The sequence below is a fragment of the Vigna unguiculata genome, chromosome 5 (genome assembly GCF_037176805.1).
Source record: "Vigna unguiculata cultivar grain cowpea cultivar isolate G323 ecotype 2 chromosome 5, ASM3717680v1, whole genome shotgun sequence".
NCBI classification, from domain to species: Eukaryota; Viridiplantae; Streptophyta; class Magnoliopsida; order Fabales; family Fabaceae; genus Vigna; species Vigna unguiculata.
In genome coordinates this window covers 1402013-1421375 of record NC_140796.1, presented here as the reverse complement: position 1 = coordinate 1421375, position 19363 = coordinate 1402013, and the positions used below count along the sequence as shown (strand labels likewise).

The following is a 19363-nucleotide window of genomic DNA, read 5'->3' as shown; positions in this document are numbered from 1 at the left end:
TTGATAGGCATCTAATTAATGAAATGAGTACATTATTTTTATTTTGCTTGTGTTTCTTTTATTATAGTATTTGAAAATGTTCGCTATGGTTGTTTCATAAATAAATGTCGTATTCGTGTTTATGATCGGAGTGTCGTTTACTTTATGCATGAATTCCCTTATTACAAATTATGAACTATGGACATTATCAAAATACTCCTAAAAGAAAAATTAAAAAATTACTTTCCCCAATTAAGATCATTTTAGATGTAAATAATTTGTTAAAATTTTATATATATATATATATATATATATATATATATATATATATATATATATATATATATATATATATATATATATATATATATATATATATATATATATATATATATATATAACTAAAAAGTAATTCTTATTGATAACAAAAATATCATACTCTTTTTTCTTTTATTACAAGTGCTTGTGCGTAAGTTTTTTTTTTTTTTTCAAATTTTGAGTGCTGAAGAATGTTGCTTCATTTTTCTTATTCGTAGAATTGTACCTAATTTAAAGCAATCATCCTTGAAGCAATACATTTGGGAAGAATAATCACATTTTAGTAAAATTGTTTTCATAAAGTAACTCGTTTATTCTTATCTTAATTTTGTATTAAAAATAATAAACATTAATCCTCTTTTCAGTGAGATTTTTATACTTTTTTTATTGTACTATTTAATGTAAATAATTTATTATATCTGAGATACTAATAATATATTCAGACGACACTACCATATTAATCAGCATGATGAAAATATAACATCTAGTTAGATGTATTTTATTTTATTTTATAAATAACATTGTAATATGTAATGTAAAATTAATAATAAAATGCAGAATATGAGAAACCAAATTAAATAATCGAAACGAAAAACATAATAATAGAATATTTTATCCATAAATAAAATATTATAATTCCCCAATGCCACCTTAGGATAAAAAACGTAATTCATTGTTGTTTTAGTAAGAGTTAATATAAACATGTCAGGCTTTTAATTTGAACTGTTTCACACTTGCTCAGTTCCATAAAATGGTCATCTTCAACAGTACTTTTGCTTCTAAACATTTTGTCTATGAAACCAGTTCTCTGTATAAACAAGACTTCACTCGTTTCTACAGATTCAGTAGCAAACTTAAATTTAATTAAATTTGGGAATTAAAGTGAGGTGATTAGGTCCAAATACTAAAATGAGATGAGACATGGATGAAGCTTTTAATAAAATAAATGCAAGATAAATAAGACAACAAAGTCTACATGTAAAAAGAAAAGTCCTGTAAAAGAAAAACTTTGCGTGTTATGTATATATTATGATATTTGGTGAAGTTAGAAATAACCAAGACCAGCACACAACACCTTAAAGCTTAATTAAGGTAGAAAGAGTGCACTCTATGAGAACATAACGATTCTGTTTCCCCTAAATGGAACCTGGAAGGAAGGTCTTTACCTGATAAGGGTATCTTGATATACATTTGGGAACATTATCAGGTCTGCCAGAAAGTAGAGTGATAGCTGCTGGTATAGCTAACAACTTCTTAGTGACTTGCTCAGAAGTTCAGATTCTGAACTACATATACGATTCACATTTTACAACTTAAGGAGATGAAAGAGCAAATGAAATAAACAAGGACATAGGTTTTCCTTACTGCTGCTAAGAGTGAGATTGTGCATGCTCAGGTTTGTGACTGTATTCATAATCAAGATGAACAAAAGCACGCTCGATCTCGGGTAAAAGCTCAAGCTTCTCTTGCAATGATTCTCCAATATCATGGGCCTCTTGCAGCTGCATATCTGCTGGCAGGACAATATCAACTTCAACAAAGTAGTGAGACCCGAATGTGTATGCCCGAACTGTATCAATGTGCCTCACAGCCTTGTGGTGGTTCCAGCATAGGTATGTGAGTTTCTGAAGATACTCAGGTGCAGCTGATTTTCCAACCAGGGAATTCACGTTTTCCAACACTGTCATTGACCATGTGCGAATGGTGTACAACGCCAGCTGCAGCAGTGAGAGTTGCACATAGTAAACCAAGTAAAAAACATTAAATGACCAGGTACAAAATGGTGGTAAGTTAGATGTGCTCCAAAGAACCTATTGTAGTTCACTAAAATCTTAGAACATCTCAAGTAGTGCACCAAAAAGGAAGGTTTTAATTCACTTTTAGTGAGGGTTACCATGCCAAATCAAATTTAAGAGGTTTAAGTACAATCATCTGAGAGCTTGAAAATATATTCCACATTTCTAAAAACGTTATTTAGTCATGAGAACCAGTTCTTGCTGCTAGAAGTAACCATAGCTTCCTCCAATGGTAATCTTGAGTAAGAAATAATGCTCAAACTTAAAACCTCAAAAAAAAACTGTGATTGAGGATGTGTGTAAAGCATAAAAGGTGGGTGCATATCAAACCATCATAATATACACATAGTTCAAGGACAGGCGTAAGACAAGCTAATTAGATAGTCACAATCAATTAATATAGCAATGAGAAATTTCATCTTAAGAATATAAGACCTCAATTTTTAAAAATAACAGGAACACATAGCAGGAGCTGAGAAACAGATGTCTACAATTGTTGATGGATAATATAAATTGAAAAACAGTGATATTTTTGGTAAACTGTGGTTCTTTTACCTTCCGACCCAGAAATTAATCTGACATATCACTTAATTCACTGAAAAATTGTTAACGAACGTCAAGGATTAAAGTCCCTTGGTGACAATTTAATATAAATACTAATTTGTAGAAGCTAAAATCGGAAATCTAATAATATAAAATTATTAGACAGATTCTATTAGTCAAATAAAAGAAAACAATAATAAAAAATGAGCCCTAATTGGATCTTAAGTAACAACAAACATATTATCAACTTTTAACTTCAAAGAAAATTTGAGAACGAACATATATATCATTCTCTATGGCCACAAGTAGCAAATCAAAACCTCCAACAAAAGGAAAGTATTAACTTACAATGATAGCACCAACAGGATCCATCCAATCATCAACATAGTTTGCCAAAAGTGCAGCAATAAGACCAATGACATTGGTGATCACATCGAAAAAATGATCCTGGGCATAGGCTTTAATGATCTCATTAGTAAAAGTGCGGCAATAAATCATCAGTAAGAATTTCACCAAAGTCACTGAAAGCATAATTCCCACAACCCATCGCTCTTGTTCATTGGTCAAGTTGAATGCATTGTCCTGGAAATGTTAAAAGAGATTCAGGAACTAAATGAAGAATTATTATTGTTCTATGAGTTTGGGGTCAACTTTGAATCTGTAAATATACAAAAAAATCAACTTACAGAATATATTAATGTGCGGATAGACTCCAAGATAATTTGCAGTCCCAGTGTAGCCATGACAGAGGCAAAAACAAGAATTCCCTGTACAATTTAAATTTTCACTTTATAGTTTACTCTTTACACATTAGAGCATATAAATATACACAACCAAATTCTAGTATTCTTCCCTGATAGGTAATTTGAATACAAAGTAACTCCTGATAATCAACGAGATAATATTACTGGTGATGATTCAGATAATTTCAAACAAAATATCAATTAAGGAACTCACCAATGGTTGCATCCGTTTCTTTCCAATAGGGTACTGATACGGGTTTGGTGTCTGCATGGAAAATGCAGTGAACCAGAGGATAAATCCAGAAAGGAGATCAAGAAGCGAGTCTAAAGTCGATGCAATGATGGCTAGGGAACCACTTCGTATTGATGCATAAACTTTGGCGATAAAAAGAACCATGTTTGCTACATTTGACAATCTGATGGCAAACGTCTCACTTCTTGCTAACTTGTCTCGCTCCTCCTGCCCACAGCAGTGGATATTCAGCCAAGGTTTTTGACTATATAACCAACGTAAATCTAGATAGAAAAAAGGAGAAAATGAAATACAAACCTTCGACATTCCAGGAATAAAACCACGCTCTGCTAGAGCATCCATTTCAGTAAATCCCTCAAGCACTTCAACTTGCTGCTGGTAGTACTCCGCAATATTATCCTCTTGACCTGAGGAAATATATAACAGAAGGAAAAAAAATAAGACAAGATCCATGAGATCCCTTTCCATTTAGTAGAAAAGATGTCATAAGCAAAGCATTCCATTCAAAAAAGCTTGGCTAATTAAAAAGATAAAAAAATTACAAAGAAAACTCAAAACTACATTGACCCTCAAGATCATATCCCTAACCTACCTTGTTAAATGGAAGAAAAAAATCAAATAAAGATCATTCACAGATGAAGAAAACCATATTCAAAGACACAATTATGCTTTAGACTTCCACGGTCACAAATATAGGACAAATGAACTTCATATACGGGCCACAAGAACTTTAAAGCTTCAGAAACAAGAAAACTTGGAAAATATAAGCTTCATAGCTCAACAGGCAGATGCTTATTGCAAACTGGGAAAGTATAAGCTTCAGCAAGAGCAGGGTCCAAACAACCCATTTATTTATACAAATAAAGCAAGAGACCAGAGGCACTCAGTTAAAATGCCAAGATCAATTTTGTGAAACTTCTTCCACTAAAAACAGAGACTCGAAATAGAAAAGGAAAAAACTAATAAAATAGTACTTCAGTGCCCAAAAGAAGTTTTGCCTCTACCCTCTAGAGCTTCCAAATGCAAAACCCTATAGTCCATCTTAGAGCAACTGCCCCAAAGAAGCAGGCAATACCCGATGCAACAAAAATCCATATCAACTTATTTCACATAGCAAAAAGGCCACCACACCATCAACCCACAATTCAAAAAAGACCCCACACACTATACCTAGCCTGCTTCCAAATTCCTGCACACGGTACTCAACCTGGCAAAAGGAGGACAAAAAACAAAGCATTCTACTCAAACTGAATGAAATCCAGTAATAATAGCATCTTCGACAAAGCAAAAACAATATCTGGACTCAATGCAGAGGGGAAACTTTACACACACAGAAAAAAATTAAATGGCACAAAACACCACACTAAAACTGAAACCACAATTAACCACAACCACTAACGTAAAGCAAATTGCAGATTCCTATTCGAACAAAACAAACAGTGAAATAAAATCTTTGTCAGATTAAAAGAAAATAAAAAGCAGATTCCAAATTGAACAATAACAATAATTGAAAATATTAAAATAAATAAATAAACAAACATAACGAAGATGCGATTTTACTGTTTTGTTACCTAGAACGCCATAACAGTCATAGAGTCCGCGAGAGGGTTTCACTTGCTTCTCCGTGTGCTCTGAAGATATCTGAAACCCCTCGAAGTTCAACCGCCAGGACCGGTCACCATTGCTCGAATCTGAGAGCAGCGAACGCTGCTCCTCGCCTTGAAGCTCCACCGTCTCCACCATTTCCCGGTCGCCTGAGAATCTGGTCTAAACGTCGTCGTTTTGGACAGCCCCGAAGGAGCAAAGAATGGAAGCACACGGTCGTCGTGGTTGGTGCTTGTTATAACAACAGCCGTAGCAGATTTTCAAACCGGTAAAGTGGGATTCATGAGAAAAAAAAATTGATAAATAAACAAAAGTGTGTGTGATATGAGATCCGATAGGCGCGTGTACCACGCAGGACTACATTTCGGCACTGTTCGACACGTGTTGCGGTTTCATTGGGCAGTGCTGGAAATTCGCGCGTGTGATGAGAATTTGTATGGTTACGCGTGGACGGCTGAGATTCCTTCAGCGCAAGATCTTTTTAATGTGGCTGCTTTACTGGAGCAGATTGAATCTGAACCGGTGGGGCCCGATTTGCGTAGTGTCCGGTTTTGGCATAGGGATGCGTAGGATAAAGTTTACAGTGCTGTCACATCCACAGCAATTGGAGAGTATTCGGCTAATGGTGTTTCGACACGTGGCGAGTTTCTATGATGATGGTTCTTTCTGAATATGGGACATGGTCTCGGTTGCATTGAATGGATGAGAATATGCAATTATGTGAAGACAGTGTTATTGTTATCATGTCATGTTGTGTGATGATATGTGATGTATGGGGAAATTGATGTGTGGTTAGTGGATTTTGGGGCCCACTTTGAACCGCGATGGAGTTGCTGATTGATGTACATGACATGACATCCCCATCCATCATTAATGTTGCTTTGTATGAATCCCATTTGTCAAACTTCAAACCTATTCAAAATTTGTTACATAAATGGAAAAATAAAAATTAAATTTAAATGTTTTTTAATTTTGAAATGCAACAGAGTAAAAATCTTTAATCACATTTGACAATTGACAAAGATACACACACAAAAATTATAAAGAGTCTATATCCATCATTCTTCTGTCAATACTTTACGATTAAATTTTATATATTAAAAACTGAGCATTTTTTTTTTGGCATATATGAAAAATAAACTGATTTTTTTTTGGCATATATGAAAAATAAACTGATTTTATTTTAATTATTTTAATTAAACGGACAAATAAGAGGAAAAATGATTACTTTTTATAGAAGGGAAAAGGACAGCACTTTTATCTATTCGGTACATCTTTTATTTTTTGGAGAAGTTATATACTCTTTCGCATGTATAACTTTTATTTTTTTATATACTCAAAAAAGAAAGAAAATATTTTCTTTTTGTTTTTTTATCGAAGAATAAAAATAAATGCCACTTGCTAAAAAAAATCTGTCTTTTTATTTTATTTTTTGTCCATACATTTTTTTTCTTTCCTTAACTCGTTAACAATAACGTTTATTTAGAGGTAAATAATATTTGAAAAATATGCAATAAGAACATTTGTGAACCGTGTTTGTTTGGATTTATTAGTCGGTTTTTTATTCGTTTTTACGTGCAAAAGGTGCTTACTATAATAATTTTTTAGGTATAATATACCATATGTTATAAAAAGGAAAATGCAAATCCTTATTTATTTTAGATGAACCTAACATTGCCTTTTGAGTGTGGGAATGGTATTGATCCTTCTCAATGAAGTGATTTGAAATAAACTGTTTGACATTAAACTTAAGAATAATTATTGTATTTTTAAGATAATTTATGGTGGTTCAAATTTATTGTATTTTTAAGATAATTTATGGTGGTTCAAATTATCTAAAATAGATTTTTAATTAATTTTATAATTTTTATTCTTAATAAAATATCTATTTAGTTTTAAATAATTTTTAATCTAGACTTTTTGGGTTTTTTTTTTCATAAAACATAGCCATGGTATATTAGATTGAATTAGAAAAATATTTAAGCATTTTAGGACTTCTAAAATACGAGTAAAAATAGTTGTTTGCGAGAATAATTTCAGTTTTTTTTTTTTTTTTTGGGAGAGCGAGTTGAGTTGAGTGGTAGACAAGGTTGAAGTGAAAGAAAAAATAAAATAAAAGATTCTTGCAACTGTGTTAGTTAGGACATTTAATAACAAATTGAATAAAAAAATGGAAATATAAATAACTCACGGACTATATTTATATCTATTTAAATAATTTTACAATAAAAATTTAGAATATCTTGATAATAGAAATCATACATATTATCATAAGGTTAAGATCTAAATTATATGATATTTGATTTATACTATAAAATATAAACTTTATTACAAATTATTTTATACATAACCTACTTTAACTTGTAAAAGAAATATTTTTTATTTTCGTTCGTTTGTAGCTGGTGGGCGAAATCGAACATATCTTTTCCGCTTGGAATTGGACACGTGAAAATATATATTAATTTAAAGAGGGACCATAATATAAAAAATATAAAAAGTCAAAATTGTAATTTACTTTGATTTAATGAAATGTAATTCAATGACATAGCTTGAAAAGCTATTACTCTCTCATGTACCACCAAATTTCTTAACCTTAAGTACCAAATCTTTAACCAACTTAACACTTCAAAGCCTATACACAATCTTTTAATTAATGTAGAAGTTAATGTATATATATATATATATATATATATATATATATATATATATATATATATATATATATATATATATATATATATATATATATATATATATATATTAACGTGTCAAAGTGATAATTAACACTTTATTAATATATACCAATAATAATAATAAAATCAAAAGTCAACATTATTGAATTTTTAATAGATTATATAGGATCGATGAATTATCACCTCCGATCCATGATAAAAAAAGTGTGATTTAATGCATTAAAAACTATTAGATTTTAGTTTAATCATTCCATTGTGGACTTCGCTATTTGCTATATTTGTCTTCTTGTAAAAAAATAAGTTAAATAAAGGTTATATTGTATATTTTATTTTTATGTTTTTAAACTGGTTTTCAAAAGTGTAAAAGAAAATTATAGTTTTATTACCTCAATTAGTCTTACTTAGAAGTAAAAAGTCAAATACAATATAAATATATTTTTTTAAAAATTTAAGGATAAAATATATGAAAGAATCTTAGACTTTAAAGTAATATGGTATTTGATTATTAAGAGGGTCAAAGTAGTTAATACGATTCAACATAAATTGATTTATTATGAGTTAAGTTAAAATTGAGTCCATTCAATCCAAAAATTTTAAATCCAATAACTTGTGGTTCCACATTTGATAAGTGGGTGAGTTTACAGATCGATTTGCTTAAAAATGTTTTTATTTTTTAAATTATTTTATATATTTATTACTGTATATAATCAAAGTTGATTTACTTAACTCATTTTTATTATAACATAAATAACGAAAGTGTTTACCTATTTCATCAAATATTATAGTATTAAACATATCAAAATGTTAATATACATAATATGAAGTATTAAATAATTATGATAAAAAAAATATAAAAAATGGTAAAAAACTAATAAAAGTTGTAGTTGTTTGAGTTATGACTCAACTCGATTCGAACTCACTCATCCTATGAATTAAATAAGTTAGTTTCAGGTTGATCTACATCTAAAATTATTGAATCTCTTGCAACTCAACTTGGTTCGAACCCATAATAAGTAGGATTAGTTTACGGATTGAAACTTATTTTGACATTTATAACCATAACGAAGTTGTCTCAATAAACTTGAGGAAAAACAAACATAGATACCATTTACGAAAACGGAAAAGAGGTTTCAGAAAAAAGTACTCATTCTTTAAGGGGATTAAATAGTAGTTTTAGAGATAATCGTAATTCCACTTGTATCTCAATTGGTTGGAAAGGTTACTTTTAGTATGTCAAATAGTCTTACATTGCTTATAAATAAAGGTTCAAAACAATTTAAGTACAATTTCTGCGTTGACTTCTTAATAATAAAATCGTGACATAATTTCAAACTTAAAAATGAACAATACTTTTGAGACTATGATTGACTTTAGTGATTTTATATCAAAAGACTCGAGGTTAAAACATTGATTTCATCTATAATTTTTTCGTATATCTTTATTAGGAAACTTGTTATGAGATGTCCAATAACTTCATGTTATTTAATAATATAAAATATGTTAATAAATTTAATATCATACGAAGAACTGTATAATTTTGGTATAAAAGATACGTCAATAACATCAATAATACTATGTTTACTTGGTTAAGGTAATAATTATAAATAATTAAATATAATCTAGTATCACCATATAATTTTATATAAAAGATATAAATTATAAATTGTTGTTACAGGTCCAACGGTAGTATACTTTGTATATTGAAATGTTTATTTATTTTTTTAAAATATATCTTTGTAAAATAAGCATTAGACGTGTATACAAGGGTAAGAAAAATATAGGTTAGGTTGAGTCACGCTTAGTTCTAATTTGTTCCTCAATGTTGACTTTAATAATTTTGTAAACTAAAATATTAGTTACAACCACACAAAAAATTCATAAGTAAAAAAAACATAGTCAAAAAAGATAGCACGAAAATATATATAAAAAATGTAATAAGTAAAAATTTATAAAATATAATTAATTCAGTCTTCGAAGGAAATTTGAAATCGACTAAGACTTTGTGTTCTCAGTGAAAAGTTGATTTTGTATTATTAATTTGTTCTCAATAATCTAGTTGGATATTTAATGTTTGTATTCGTCACAACTAAGGATAATTTGTCTAATGGGAGAATTAAATTATTTTAATTATTTTCTTAACAGGTGAAAATTTTTTTACTGCTGGTTTTAATATATGAAAAAATTCTACAGATTAGTATTTTTTTAGATGAAAGAATGTATATATTAAATATCAATAATGAATATAAAGTAACAATGATGAAAGAAGTGAGTTTATAGGTTTCTAAATCACCTTCTGTTTGTAGATTTAAATAAAAACATTTTAGGACAACGTGTTATATAACTTTATTATTTATTTGAGCACATGGGTCGATAAATTGAAATAAACAAATAACCATTTGGCACCTCATTGTATTAATAATTTATTCATATATCCTTTTATGTTCTTAAATTAAAATATTAATATATATTATTATATTATTAAAGTACAGTTGTTAAGTAGGTGTTTATTGATTGAATGTGTCAAATATAAATTTTCTATTTTTTCTAGACAAGTGGTTAGGTCTTACTTTTACGTACATACAATTGAGTCAATCTTTTAAATATGGGCCATTTCATCTTGTACCTCCGTAATTTCTTCATGCACCTCCATAAATTAAATAAAAAGATTATTTTATTTATTCTAATCCTCTTCTGCGTGCATCCTCTTCTCTCTCCCCTTATTATTCTCTCTTATTTTTTTCACAATCTTTTATCTCCTATCTATTTTTTTTTTAGAATTACACAAACACAAATGGTTAAAAGATGAAAAAATATGAATAGACACACACAAACCTGTACCATAGATCACTAATTCATAAATCTTTCACTTTTTTTTTCTCACCAAACATCCATTATAATTATACAACCATAATACAAAATAAAAAATAACTGGTTAAAATATTAATTTAGTATTTATTTAATTTTAATATGTTTTTTCGTTTAATAAATATCAATTTTTGTCAATTTTGTTTAATTTAATAATTTTTGTTAATGTTATTTAACTAATTAACTAATTTTTGTGTTTTTTTTTAATTTAAAAGAAAAAATGTTCATATATTAAGTCAATATCGTATTATGTGACGGTGACAGTATCACGTGTTACGGTAAGTGTGTAAGTGTCATTATCACGTGTCAGTGTCTTATATTCAACTTGATCGTTATATTCGTTATTTTTATTAATCCAGTCCCTTTATTAAATAGAAATTTTTGTAAATATCAAAATTCTTTTTATATAAATAGCATCTTGACTTTTATGTTAAACTATTTAATTGATTTGTAACCTAAAAATCACATAAAGTAATAATTTATGTAATTTTTAATCTCTTAAAATTTTAAACCAATGGTATTGGTCCCCATTTATAAAGTTTTATTTTAATTTTAAACCAACTTTGACCATAAATTAGAAATATTGAATAAAAAATTATATTTATATAAAAATTATATTTATATAAAAATTATATTTGGTCTTAATTTATAAATGGATAAAATTGTATTATTTTTTATAGGATTGAATTAAACTAAAATGATGAATATAAAAAGCAAATTGAATTTCAAACACTGATACGTAACACTACCGTCATGGCACAATATTAATTTCACACGCAAACATTTTTATTTTAAATTAATAATAACTATAAAATGAATCAAAAAAAAAGAATGAATATGCACTATTAACTATTCATTAATTATTTATATGACATTAAAAAAATATTAAATTGAACAAAATTTACAAAAATTATTAACTTAAAAAAAAATTAGGATTTGATCTACAAAACCAAATGAAACTATGACTGAAACGATATTTCAAGTTTCAACAAAAAGGATATTACAATTAGTATAATCTAAAACATTTTTTTTTTACTTTTCTATTTTGGGTTATATAACTTGGTACACAAAGTTTTATATTTGGAATTGCACGGTCAGTAATGAAAATTAAAATTAAAAACACATTTTAAATCGTATAATTTGAAGTCTAAAATAAAAAATGTATTTTAGATTGCATAATCTAAAATGTAAAATTTATATTTTAAATTTTAGACTGTATTTTTCATTTTACATTCCAAATTATATAATCCATAATACAAATCTTATATTTTTAATTATATATTCCGAAATATTTAATTATATATTCCGAAATATTTCTTGGATCATGTATTCCAAAACAAAAATTGGAAAGAAGGTAAAATTATAATTTAAAAATATATGGAAGTGTTGGAAGAAATTATGGAGTACATGAAGAAATTCCCTTAAGTATGTTTTGGTCTATTGAGGAATTAGTTTATGACTCTTACAATTAACTTATGAAACTCACCATTAAAAACAGTTTAAAATTTCTTATTTGAAAAATCAAATTGAAATCTTAAAGACATTAGAAATAAATAAATAAATAAATATATATATATATATATATATATATATATAGAGAGAGAGAGAGCGAGAGAAAGATATTTATACTTATTTAGATGAACATCTAAGTGAGTTGAGTGAAATAAATGAATTCTATATAATATTTATATATTTAGTAAACTTATAGTTTTAGTATGATACTTATCCTGTTTTTTAAAATAAAGTATGTGTTTAATACAACAATTATGTAATTACGTAAAAAGTATTAATCTTTAAATAACATTTAAAGTCTTATTAAGTTTTCATTTGAATTTATCAAATATGATGTGAAATGTTGAACTATCTTTTATCACACTAATGTATCGGACACTGGAATACTATTTTAAAATTTGTAAATAAATACTTGTTTTATTTATTTAATCTTTTGAGGTTGTCACACATTATATTCCTATTTTGTTTTTTTCTTGCATAATATATATTTTTATCAAATACATATAAATACATTTTACATATTGACAATCTACGTAGTGCCAATATAATCTTATAAACAACAAGTATAAGTATACAGTTCAAAATTAATTACAGATTTGTGAAGGAATACTTTTTTTTTTTATAGGTTTAATTAGTCGGATGTTACATACTCTTATTTAGATGTGTTAATTTAGTAACCGCTTTTAAAAATGTATTAATCGAATTTCAATTCTTGAAGTAGTATCTCAATCAAGTCCCTTTTAGACAAAAATTATTAAAATCGTTAACTTAATTAATGAATTTTACCACTAAATTTTAATATAAATATCAATACTTAATTTTGTAAGTCATTTTAAATATCAATACCGTTAATTGTGTTAATAATTTGTTGTTTAAAAATAACCTAATTGAAACATCTTTTCAAAGATTGAAACTCAATTGACACATTTTTAAAAACGGATACCAAAATGACATATTTAAACAAAATAAAAGTGGGTACTATTCTATTAATTAAACTTTTTTTTTTTTTTTAAAGGGAATGCACATAGTATTTAAATTTCAAACAAAACGCATGTACATAATTCAATAACTCCTAAAACTCCTTTTAAGTTACCAACCGTTATTCCTTGACCTAAACTCACTTAACTAATAATTATGTCATAAATTATAATTCTCAAAAGACACTTAACACCCACCAAAACATTTAAACCACTAAAAGGATTTTTTTTTCTTTTTTTCTTTTTTATAAACTTTTAGTGGACTAATTCATTTTTGTAAAAAATGAGTTAAATTAACTCAGAATCGTAAAAAAAAAAAAAACTTTGTTTATGTCATTTGATTTTGAAACCTATATATAATAAACAATTTGTTATAGTGATTCCAAATTTAACTGAATAATAAATTTGATTTATATGTCATCGCATAATTTATTATGTAGAAAGAATACAAAACTGACATAAATTTTGATCTATATGTATATCATTCACAATTTATTATATTGGATGACCACAAAATTGACATAATAAATTTTTGATTAAATTGTTGTTTTGGTTATTGTACTTGTCAAACAATTTTACATTTTGTTAATTTTGATAAAAAAAACGTTCATATCATATATGTTAATTTTGATCTTAGTTATTGTTATTGCAAAAAACATAAATATATTCTTTCAAACTTGGACTACAATTCAAAATAAAAAATAATCAGCTCTATTATATATATATATATATATATATATATATATATATATAATAATTATAAAACTTTCAATTTAATCAATTTAACCTGAATACTTAATGTCATTAAAAAATATTAATGTAAAAATAAAACATTTTTTATACATTCAAAGTTTTTAATAAACATTATAAATAGCATATTAAATATTGATGTTAATAGTTATAATTAAAAATTAATTTTAAAAATAAGTAATATATATATATATATATATATATATATATATATATATATATTATATTTATTGAGAAGCAATATAATTATACTTAATAAAAACACGTTCATATCATATGATATATATTTTCAATAAATACATATAAGAATTTTTCGGTATATTCTTTAAAATTGTCATTTCAATATTATTATTTGATTAAAATATCCCCTCATTATATAAGTGTAATTTTTTTAAAGTAAATTATAATACATTAATTATTCTTATTTTATCATGTGATAAATTAAATTAAAATTTCACTTTCTAATTTTATAAATTTATTTATCTACTTAAAAATAACATTGAAAATAATTATATAAGTTTATTAATAGGAATTAAAAATATTACAACAAGAATAGAGAATAAATATTAATAACATTTTAAATTGAATATTCATTCTATTAATTAAATAAAAAAATATTTCTCATATATTATTTATTTATATGTTTTATTCATAGATAATTTTACTAAAATTAACTTAATTTTATTCATACAAAGCAACGTATTTTTATTAAGTATAATTATATTGTTTCTCAACATACATGATATATATATATAAATTTTTAAAATTAATTTTTAACTTTAACTATTAATATCAATAATTTTTTTACAACTAATAATATAATGATGGTTAGTTGTAAAAAATAATGACTCATTATTTTTATCGATATTGACCGATGAAAATTTTAATATATAAAACAATAATATTTTTATTATGATAATAATTTATAGGATTTGAAAATGTTTATTTATTTTTGTGAACAATATTTATTTTTATTATGTTTTGCTTATATTAGATTCTATTATTTACTTTATTAAAATAATTTTTTATTTAACTAACTCTTATAATTTTATTATAATTAAATGTCTACATATACTCTATAGGATATTACAATATATTTCTAGAAATATTACGATACATCTCCAAAAATATTAAAATATATCTTCAAGATATATTTTAATAATATCTTATAATATAGTAATTTTTTATCTAATTTTATTATATATCAAATTATTATGATATATAATAGTTAATTATCTTATGCAATAAAATCTCTTTCCTATATTTATATTTGTTTATCTATGCCTTAAAAAACTTATAAATATAGCATTCACCACACCAGTCACTCAATTCTAAATTAAATATTCTCCTTTATCATTACTACCATTACTTGAGCAGAGTTTTTTTGTAAGTTAATTTTTTCTGTTTTTTTTTCTTAAAGTTTTCTAAGTAGGAGGTAAGAAGTGAATTCTTGAAAACCTCAATGGATAAAAGTTAATTTTGCTTTTTCTTTAAAGGTCAAGAAAATTTTTAGTATATAGATTTTTGTTTGCATGCTGCACTATTTTCTCTGTTAATCTCTTGTGACCTGTTTTATTTGTTGATTTTGTCTCTAACAACGTGGGAAACTGTTGGAGTACCTATTGGGAGAGATTAACATACCATAGTGTTTCAAACAAAATTGTATTATGTTTAATGTTCTTTATATCTCACCATGGTGCGAATGACCCTGTTGATGGAAACAATGGTTCTTTTATGCAATCAATGTTTGCGGTCATTTTCTTAGTATAACTAAATAAAAATCAATCTTTCGTATTCATCCATACTTTTCATGTTTTTCACTTTTTCACAGTCTTCATTCACATAAAGAATAATGGTCAATGACAAGAAGGGATTGGTTCATGATTTATACAGAGTTAAAAATTAAATTTTTGAAAAGTTGATACGGAAATAGCATTTATAAATCAATTTTTACATAAACTAATTTTAATTTAAAATGAAATTAATATAATTTTTCTTAATGTTTATTATTCTTTTTTAAACATGTCAAATTAACTTATACTTAAAATCTATAGTCTGGATTCTCAAATTTGGTGTTATTCCTATACTATACTTATAATCTTGTAATATATCTGTCAATGTCAATCAAATAGTAGCGACAAATAACACAGTGAAATACCTTAGAAATAATGAAAGAGAATCATATGACTAATCCTTCACTCATTAATGTTGAAGTGACTACTTAAAGAAATAAAGAAGCAAAATGGGAGAGACAAAGTAAGATCTGAAATGAAGCTGTGTGCCTTGATCTCTGCCGCTTTATTTTCTTTTATATTGTCATGCACTTTTTTACTTTATTTTATGTTATGTATGTTTGTGTCAACCACGTGCACTTTTTTCTTAGTGTTTTTTATTTGTCATCCGATGTAGTGTGTTGTCTATGCACTTATTAATAGATTTAGCATAGAAAAAGGTCTAATTAGGTGTCTAATTTGCTTCTTTAAACATGAAAAGATGGAAGATTCTGTTTCATTCGTCAAGCTTTGCTCAACGTTCATATATGCATGTAATGATATAAATACCTCCAATGTGTAAAAGTAGGGACTGTTTGGTATTTAATGTTAGGTTTTATTGTGATTTTAAGTATCTTAATATTGAAAAATATTTTCTTAAATCATTCAAAGTTAAAAGAAATATGATTTTAGTTTATGTATGCTAAATTTAAAGAATTAAAATGTTATTTTAGGTATAGGATTTATGATTTAAGATGTAACTAACTACTCTCGATGCATATTTGGTATTATTGAATACTAAATTTGAGGTTGTTAACATTCTCTCAACTTACAGCACACGGAATAAAACTCATGCTTAAATTCTTGGTACTGATTGTGTTTTCTTTTTAAGTTTTTTTCTACTTAACAAATAATGTATTTTGAAATATATTTTATAGAGTGGAGAAATTTACTTATTTGATGTAATTCATTGGTATCTATGATGTGCTTTGTTTTATGTAATGTGCCGGGTTGCTTCTAAAACAGGATTATATGATTGGAAATTAAATATCTCATGTTACCTAAGTACATCCTTGTGTGCGTATTGAACTTAATTTTTGTGCTTAATGATTTGGGAGGTGCAATAGAAAGGGAATGCATGACAGCATAACATAATTGGAACTTACGCCAAGGTGATTCAATGTCGATGGAACAAAGTAATTTTTACTTTTTCATTTAGCTTCTTGAACTATTTCATGTAGTGCTATGAATCTCTTTAGATGTGAAGAGAATTAAAAGGCTTTTGTAGTTGAAAATATGTATAAAATGACAAGGGCTATTTGCTATTTGTATGGAGTCTAAAAATGGTCAATATAACTTTTTCAACTATATTTTTTAGTGTTGAAAGTAAATAGTCTAATTTATTTTGTATATATGATTGTAGGGATTTTAGAATATGTTTTTTTTTTTTATATTTAAATTACTTACGAAATATTTTGTAGGTAAGTTATTTATGAAGAATTTTGTAAGGATGCTATCTATGAAAATCTTTATAGGTAAAATTATTTACAAAATTTTTCGTAGGTAAATTAAATATTTTTTCACGATTTTTTGTAGGTAATTTTTATAAGGATGGCAAAGCGGGTTAATTCGATCCGTTTTGGCTTGCCTTGCGTTTTGGCTCGTCTTGCGTTTTGGCCCGTCTTGCGTTTTGGCATGTAAAGTGTGGATTGGGTTGGGCTCTTGCAGTTTAATTTTGGGTTGTCTTTTCTGGCCGTGGACCCTCCGGCTCGATGCATTTGTGATGTTGAAATATTTTTTTTTTTGTGTTGAGCAAAATAATTTTTATTTTTTATTTTTTCATAATAATTGATATTCATTTTCTATCGAAATAATTTCAATTGGTTTATCTAATCAAAGACAAGAAAAATAATAATGAAGATTATAGTTAAAATACAATAGCAACATGTCACCTTATAAGACATCTATTAGAAATGCATAAAAAGATACTTCATATTCAAAATTAAAATCATTATTTTATATACAATGATTACACATAAATATAATAATAATAATAATAATAATAATAATAAGAAAAGGAATTTAAAGAAACAACATGATGAATGATGTGAGAACTAAAAAATAAAAATATAATTTTGTAAGCAAGTTAGTCTTGCCCCACCTTTAACCCGCGTGAGTTGCGGGGCAAGCCATTGCGGGTCAGTGCATCCCAACCTGCTCCATGTTTTTTTGTGCAGGTCTGCGGGTCAATCCGCTTGACCCGTCCTGAATTAAAATCCCTAAATTTTTTATGTGATTTTGTAGATAAAGTTTGTAATTAAATTATCTATACAAAATGTTTTTCATAAGTAATTCATAAATAACATAAAATTACTTTTGAAAATTACTCATTATTTACGAATTATTAACATAGATAATAATCATATTTCTTACCTGTATTCTAGAAAAAAAAATATTCAATTTATTCTATTAAAAAACCTAAAACGTGAATAAATATGAATTGATGAACCTTAATTTCAGATATATTTTCAAATCATAAACTGATCTTAATTTTTAGATGATTTTATTTCATTTCTTATATATTTTTTTAATAAGTCTTTATTTTCTTTTTTAAGAAAAACATTTAAATACGCTCTCATATATATATATATATATATATATATATATATATATTTAAAATATTAATACTAATATGAAGATGCTGGTTTAAAGAATTATATAGAACATTCTTATTAGAACAGAAATAAATATATTTTACTCTATATTTTGAATGGGTTTTCATATATTTTTTCAAAAGAAAACTCGTTTTTTAATTCCATAATTAGCATGTGTCCTTTGTCTTTAACACAATAATATATTCTGTTCATTATTTATTAAACTCAAAGTTTACTCACTATAAACAAATTTATAGGATTTTTTGTGTTTTTTTCAAATGAGACAAGTTGTAGGTGAAATGAAATCGTTCTCTACCCTACCGGTTTCTTCTTTCTTTTTTTTTTTCCAAAAAATAAAGTCGTTATCTTAAGAACTGGTTTTTATTGATTGATAAAGTGAAGTCGTGCTCGTACAAGACGACTACATTGTGTGACTCATGACACCTTTAAATTTTATTATTGCTTCAGTTAATTAGGATGTTGGTGTCATTTTGTGACTCATGAGTAGTGCCATACAATTTCATTATTGCTTTATTTGATTAGTGAGAGAAGAAAATAAGAGAAAAAAAAAAGAGTTGAAAATAATTATATTTTTCCATAAATATTATGTAGTCAAAATTTTAATGTTTTTTTTAATATATTGTCATTATATAATATTCATCAAGAGTGACAATCTTTTGTACT

At 26.2% G+C, this 19363-nt stretch overlaps 1 protein-coding gene across 5 annotated transcripts; it reads right to left on the bottom strand.

The window, feature by feature from the left end:
- Positions 1-1293: 1293 nt before the first annotated feature.
- Positions 1294-5521, bottom strand: MTP11 (Cation efflux family protein). Of its 5 annotated transcripts, none has more exons than XM_085673888.1 (6): positions 5204-5521; positions 3594-4039; positions 3323-3403; positions 2985-3218; positions 1663-2015; positions 1294-1583 (listed from the first exon to the last, which is right to left on the bottom strand). In XM_085673888.1, the coding sequence occupies exons 1-5, from the start codon at positions 5373-5375 to the stop codon at positions 1668-1670; spliced, it is 1281 nt and encodes a 426-aa protein (XP_085530014.1). In that variant the 5' UTR covers positions 5376-5521; the 3' UTR covers positions 1294-1583; positions 1663-1667. The 5 variants fall into 5 exon arrangements, with proteins under 5 accessions (XP_085530014.1, XP_027928483.1, XP_027928486.1 ...); XM_028072682.2 differs by having other exon boundaries at positions 1294-2015; positions 3594-3839; positions 3930-4039; positions 5204-5518; XM_028072685.2 differs by lacking the exon at positions 5204-5521 and adding an exon at positions 4803-4985 and having other exon boundaries at positions 1294-2015; positions 3594-3839; positions 3930-4039.
- Between the last annotated feature and the right edge of the window lie 13842 nt (positions 5522-19363).